Raw genomic sequence first — 6845 nt, 5'->3', positions numbered from 1 at the left:
ATAGATAGATAGATAGATAGATAGATAGATAGATAGATAGATAGATATATGTAACAAAACTAAAGAAGAAAGGCCATTAATTTGAAAGAGAACAAAAGGCTTATATGGATTGAAGGATTTGAAGAGGGGAATGGATGACTTAGCAGAACTGAACAGAGTAGGAACTCAATATATGTGATTTTGGTGCATTTAAGAATAATTAATTAATGTTCTTTGTAACAAGTATTAAGTTGTCTTTTATTTGTGCAGGTGGAAGACTATGGAAAGCCTGAACACCAGTTCAGAAGAGGACTTCATTTTGGTGGGATTCTCAGACTGGCCCCACCTGGAGCCTGTCTTTTTCGCTTTTATTTCTATTTTCTACTCTCTGACTCTCCTTGGCAACACTGTAATCATCATTCTCTCTCAGCTGGACCTCCGCCTGCACACACCCATGTATTACTTCCTCTGCCACCTCTCCTTCCTGGACCTCTGCTACACAGCCAGCACCGTGCCTCAGCTTCTGGTCAGTCTCTCTGGACTTGACAGGACCATCAGCTTTGGAAGGTGTGTGGCCCAGCTCTTCATAGTGCTCTCCCTGGGAGGAACAGAGTGTGTGCTTCTGGTGTCAATGGCTATAGATCGCTATGCCGCTGTGTGCCGCCCACTCCACTACACGACCATTATGCACCCCCCTCTCTGCAGGGCACTGGTTGCATTCTCCTGGGTGGGAGGCCTCGTGAACTCTCTGATTCAGACAAGCCTCGTGATGGCCATGCCTCTCTGTGGACACATACTGAACCACTTCTTCTGCGAGCTGCCTGTTCTGCTGAAGTTGGCCTGTGAGGACACAGGGGGAACAGAGGCCAATTTGTTTGTGGCCAGAGTCATAATCTTAGTCTGTCCTTTAGTGCTCATTCTAGGCTCCTATGCCCACATTGCCAGGGCAGTGCTGAACATCAAGTCAACGGCTGGTCGCAAAAAGGCTTTTGGGACGTGTGCATCTCATCTCATTGTGGTTGCCTTGTTTTATGGCTCAGCCATCTCCACATACCTCCAACCTGTCCACAGGTATTCTGAGAGGGAGGGAAAATTTCTTGCCCTTTTTTATACTATCATCACCCCCATGCTCAACCCTCTGATTTATACCCTGAAGAACAAGGATGTGAAGGGGGCTCTGTGGAAGATGCTGGGGAGAGACACAAATGCAGCATAGAAGGAGGAAAAGGAGTAATAAAATGTTGCTTAATAACACTCATATTCTGAAACACGTACTGTCCTTGAACCAATGACCTTTCATCACTAGAAAATATCCTTCACCAGACCTCATTGTTTCATCTCCTTTCTTGTCTGGAAGTTGGAAATGGCGAACTCATGAAAATCATTCCAGTGTAGTGTTTACAGGCATTTGCATCATGTTGATTCATATCTGAACTTTCTAAAGGAATGAGTTTGAGAATAAGATACAGTGATTCTTCTAGAGAAAATGGGCATGGGTTCTAGACACCACTGATAGTGAGAGAAGATCAAATTCAGAATAGCAACACTTTCTCAAATTGACATTCCGTGTGTCATGGCATGTAGATGGTGATATGCCAGAGACAGTCAGTTAGAATTCTCATATCTTTTGTAAATACATGTGGCCCTGGCCATGTCCACTCTTACTGCATGGCCCATTTCTACTGTCTTCTATGGTGGCTACTCTTCCACAAAATTTGTACCAATTAAGAAAAGCATGAACATAGGTACTCCATGAATATCAAGATTCAGATGTGATCTGATTTTAATTACTTGGAGGAAAAGACATAAGCATTAGGACAATGTGGAATGAAAAAAAAAAGGTTGCAACAACATCTCCTCACCTCTTCCCTGGGCTGCTGCTGGGCTATGCAGTGTGATACAGAAGGTATTTTCTTTTTAGCCCCCCATGTTTATAGCACTATTCATCAGAGTAGAAATATGGTGTCAATCAGATGTCCGCCAGTGGTTGAATGGACAAAGAAAATGTGGCCCATATATGCAATGAAATGTCAGTCAGTCAAAAAAGAATGAAGTCCTGACATATTCAGCAATGTGGTTAGAACTGGATGACATTACATTAAGTGAAATAAGCAAGATAGAGAAAGTGAGATACCAGAGCTTCTTATTCATACAGTGACATTTACAAAGTTGATGTCATAGTTGTTACTATTTAGGCACCTGCTTCTGGGTTGCCTAACAACCTGTGACGTCATCATCTGTCTCTGGTCAGGTGGCCACATCTGGAAGGCGTGGTTACCTTGCTCCTTAAACAGAGTAACCCGCCACGTGGTCTCTCTCTTGTCTCTTGCCCTCTCTTGGCCTCTCTTGCCCTCTTGGCTCCCTGCCCTCTCCCCTTTCTCTGTTGGGGTGCCCCTCTCTCTTTCCCCCATCATGTCCTGCTCTCCCTTCATCTCCATCTAATAAACTTCTTTCTTATAAAATCTGTTGTGCACCTGATAGTCATTATTTAATATGTCCCAACAATGGTCACTAGAGACCCAGAAGGGTAAGATGGGATAGAAACTAGTTAACCAATAGGTACCAAAATTCACTTACATAAAAGAACATATTCGCATCTTCTATGTCCCACAAATGTGACTATGTTTAAAACTCCATTATACATTTTAAAATTATAGAAGAACCTCAACATATAGAAATAACAAAAATTTTGAGAGCATAGAAATCCATGTTACTCTGATTTAATTGTTTCATGTAGCATGCATGTCTACATTTTCACACTGTACCCTATGGTTGTGCACAGCATATGCAAATTTAAAATAAAAGTAAAACTAGTAACTTACACATTCAAAAGTATTTTCCATGTGAAAGAAAAAGAATAGAGAAAAATCAAACATAAAAACAATACATCTAGAAAGATGATATAAGAAAAATATAACGGCATGAGAGGGAAGGAGAGAAGAAGAAGGATAGATAGATAGGTACATACATTCATGCATGCATAAAAGATAAATTTGGAAAATATTCTAGTGACAGTTCATATCAAGTCCAAACAATTCTTAGCTAAAGGATTTTTTTAAAAGTGGAGCTCTGCAAAGTCATTTCACCCCATGTATTTAACAATTTAATGCACAGGTGTGGATATCGCAGACAGAGCAAGAGGGTAACTAGGATCTCTCGGCCATCATTGTCTCATAGGTGAAATTTTATTCATAGAACAAATGATTGTTAATACCTTCAAAAGAGCTACAGTAGCCAGATGAGGGAACGCAGGGCCTGGGCTTAGTATGATAAATGATGAAAGAGAGACACCGGGAGAGAGACAGAGACAGAGCACACGTGAAGTTGGGAGATTAGAAAGATGGAAAGTATCTAGGACAAGCTGAGGGGGAACATGATCAAACTATACTTTGTAAAATTTAATTTAAAAAAAAAAAAGGATGCATCAAAAAGGCAGGGGCGGGAAGAGTCGTCCATAGAATTTTTCTCCTAACAGCAAGCAGCTCCAGCAGACATGGTTTTCACTTGGAGAGGAAAGAAAGAATTAAGTCCAGGCTTTAGCCTAGAAACAAGAGTAAGGAGCCACAGAGGTGAAGCTTGGTGCTGTATGGAGTGCTGTGTTTCCAGAACAATCCCCAGAACTGCATTAGCCCAGTGGATAAAGGACGATTGCCATACTCCTCCCAATCATAGACAACAGAGGCGTAGGCAAGACTCGGCCTGCTGGACAGCAGGGTCAAGACACTACACTTCGCTTTAGAGCTCTGTACAGAGCTAACACAGTGAATCAGCACCAAGAAGGTATCAGGGGTCCCTCTAGCCAAGAAGTGGTCTACCCTTCTGACCCGCCCCAATATCAGGAAGATATGTACACACACCCATAATACAAAGTCAGATACTAGCTTGCATTCATAACCTTAAATGCATCTGGAAACACCCCTACCCTGGACTACACAGGGCCCTGTGTTATAAGACTTGGGCAGCCCCATTTTAGCATCAGCCTTGGCAAGGAAACTATTTCCACCACCTTTCTGCCAACATAAGGCACCACTGCTAAAACCAGGCCAAGTCTGTGGATGTAGCTGCAGACTTATCCCAATGATATGCAGAATCCTGTGCCTATCTGAGACAGACTCATAACTTGGCCTGCAGTGACATCAACAGAGACATGGGACTATGTGCTCTCCTCATACTATAGAAATGAGGATGGGTAAAGATACTTTCAGACTCACAGTAGCTGACTACATATAGCTCCATATAACTTGCCTATATGAAAGTTCTTCACTCTACAGAAAGGAAGCATTAACAACAAAAAGGACAATACTGGGGGTGGGGGTTCAAAGTCACTGGTAAGAGTAATTATACACATTCAGAATGTTCTGTTATTACGAATATACTGTGGAGGTCAACCGTGTCATCATGTGGAAACTAAAACAAAACAACTAAAAACAATTAGATCAGTATGTGAAGAGATGGGCAAAAGACAAAACTATCAAAATATCAAAATTTAAAATGTGGGAGGAATAGGATTTGTGGATAGGGTTTTTATATTAGTACCTTTATGGTTTTCTTAGTAATTCATTTTTTTCTGTTTTTTATCCTTATGTTCATATTTTATACTATTGCTTCAAAACAATGTCATGAGAGCATTTTCTTCAAACCATGTGGTTACCACAAAGTAAAAATCTGTACTAGACAAGCCAAAAATGATGCACAAGTAATAATAACACACTAATAGAGTGTGTTAAATTCCTTAACTACAAAAAAAAGAGGGGCCTAAGAGGAAGAAAGAAGGACCACAAAGAAATGTTATTAAAGGTTGCAGTAAGATCTTACTCATCTGCCGACACAATGGCCAAAATTAGTTAAAACTTCCAATTAAAAGACACAAAATGAATGACTTGATGTTATGCGTTCCTTAGAATAAACTCTTCTGCCATAATAAACAGGCTGTTAAGAAACAGACCATACAAAGACACAAGAAGCCAGGCATAGCTGCTGCCTGTAATCCCAGCCCTGGAGCATCAGTCTAAGAGCAGCCCACAATGGGTAGCCAGAAACTCGGGAGGTGGAAAGAGGAGAACAGACTATAATAAAAGGGGTCAATTCACCAAGAGGAAATAATAATTATAAATGTACATATATTTATTTATATATGTTATATATTAATATATTATGTTTTTTTATTATTATTGGTTTTTGAGACAGGGTTTCTCTATGTAACGCTGGCTGTCCTGGATCTCAACAGAGATCCACCTGCCTCTGCCTCCCAAGTGCTGGAATTAGAGGTCTGGCTTTTGCCTGTATTTAACATCAGAGCAAACATATATAAAAACAAACATCAATCGGTCTAAATGGAAAGATGGACTCTTGTTTTGTTTTGTTTTTTATTTTGTTTTGGTTGGTTGATTGGTTGGGTTTTTTGTTGTTCTTGTTTTGGGTTTTGTTTTGATTTTTTTGTGTTTATGGTTTGGTTTGGTTTGGTTTGGTCTGGTCTGGTTGGTTTCCTTTTTCTCTTTTCTTTTCTTTTTTTTCCTTGTGTAGTCCTGGCTATCCTGGACCCAATTTGTAGACCAGGCTTGCTTCAGACTCCTAGAGATCCGCCTGTCTCTTCCTCCCCAAGTGCTGGGATTACAGGTGTGTGGCACCGCTCCTGGCAGCAGCCTACTTTCCACAATGAACAAATCATCTAGTATAAAAATAATAAAGAAGTGAGAAAGCTTCATTTACTCTAGAACGGGTAGATCCGGCATCATGGATCTCTACAGGCTATTTCATACAACTGCAGGCAACGTTTACTTACCAACGGTGCATGGCCCATTCACCGGAGGCGATCATATGACAAGCCATGAAGCAAATTCCAACACGTTATATCATATATATAATATATATGATATATATATAATAGTAAATTATATCAGCTATTTGTATGATTATAATGCAGGATGTTAGAAATTGGTGACAAGAGAAGCTCTGGAGACAATACAGGCTTGTGGAAATCAACGGTTGCTTTCGAGGGTCTGGAGAGATGGCCACAGTGGTTCGGAGTGCCTGCTGCTCCTGCAGAGGACCTGGGTTTGTGACAAGTTCACATGGGGTCTCACAATAACCTGTAACTTCAGTTACAAGGGAATCTGATAAGCCTTTCTGACCTCTGAGGGCATCAAGCACACATGAGGTAAAACATTCATACACATAAATAAGTAATTTTTTTTAAATATCTCTTTTAAAAGCTAGGCACGGTGGTGCATGCCTTTAATCCCAACACTCAGGAGGCAGAGGCAGAAGCAGAGGCAGACAGATCTCTGTGCGTTCAAGACCAGACTAGTCTACAAATCAAGTTCCAGGTATTCGGGGCTGTTACTCAGAGAAACCCTGTCTCGGGGGCGGGGAGGGAGGAACACTTAAAAAAATTACTTTTGAACAACCAGTGGCTAGAGAAAGAAAATCAGGAATAAAATTTTTAAAGAGAGAACATTATGATGACCATCTGTCCACATCCAAAACTAGTAAGTGTAATCGGCTTATTGCCACGATGGCAAATATCTGACCTTAATGCAGGTAGACCGATTTGTTTTAACCCTCAGTTTCAAGTATCAGTTTGTAGTCACTGGCCCTGTTGATTCTGGGCTGTAGAGGCCCGAGGATGCTATGTCAGTGGGAGCACATGGCAGCAATTACTCGCTGTGTAGACTGTAGGCAGAGAAGGGAGGGAATGAGGGACTAGGCTGGCCTCTAAGGGCGTGCCCCTGGAACTAATTCTTCCTTGCCAGTCTTGCATCCTGAAGTGTCTACCACTTCACCAAATGGTCCCACGGGGGTGGACAAAACATTCAGCACATAGAACTATGGGGAATATTTCACAGTCAGACCACGATAAGCAGAAA

At 41.3% G+C, this 6845-nt stretch overlaps 1 protein-coding gene across 1 annotated transcript; it reads left to right on the top strand.

Moving 5' to 3' along the window:
• Nucleotides 1–259: 259 nt before the first annotated feature.
• Nucleotides 260–1195, top strand: LOC129669095 (olfactory receptor 2Y1-like). Its single transcript, XM_055597196.1, has one exon. The coding sequence runs from the start codon at nucleotides 260–262 to the stop codon at nucleotides 1193–1195; it is 936 nt and encodes a 311-aa protein (XP_055453171.1).
• Nucleotides 1196–6845: the final 5650 nt, after the last annotated feature.

This window comes from Psammomys obesus, unplaced genomic scaffold (assembly GCF_907164565.1).
Source record: "Psammomys obesus unplaced genomic scaffold, mPsaObe1.curated_primary_1811, whole genome shotgun sequence".
In the NCBI taxonomy this organism is placed as follows: domain Eukaryota; kingdom Metazoa; phylum Chordata; class Mammalia; order Rodentia; family Muridae; genus Psammomys; species Psammomys obesus.
The sequence above is the reverse complement of the archived record's forward strand: the minus strand, read 5'-3'. Positions and strand labels throughout refer to the sequence as shown.

Bases quoted from the DNA above. Each gene is read 5' to 3' on its own strand.
- LOC129669095 (XM_055597196.1), top strand. From the start codon at position 260: ATGGAAAGCCTGAACACCAGTTCAGAAGAGGACTTCATTTTGGTGGGA.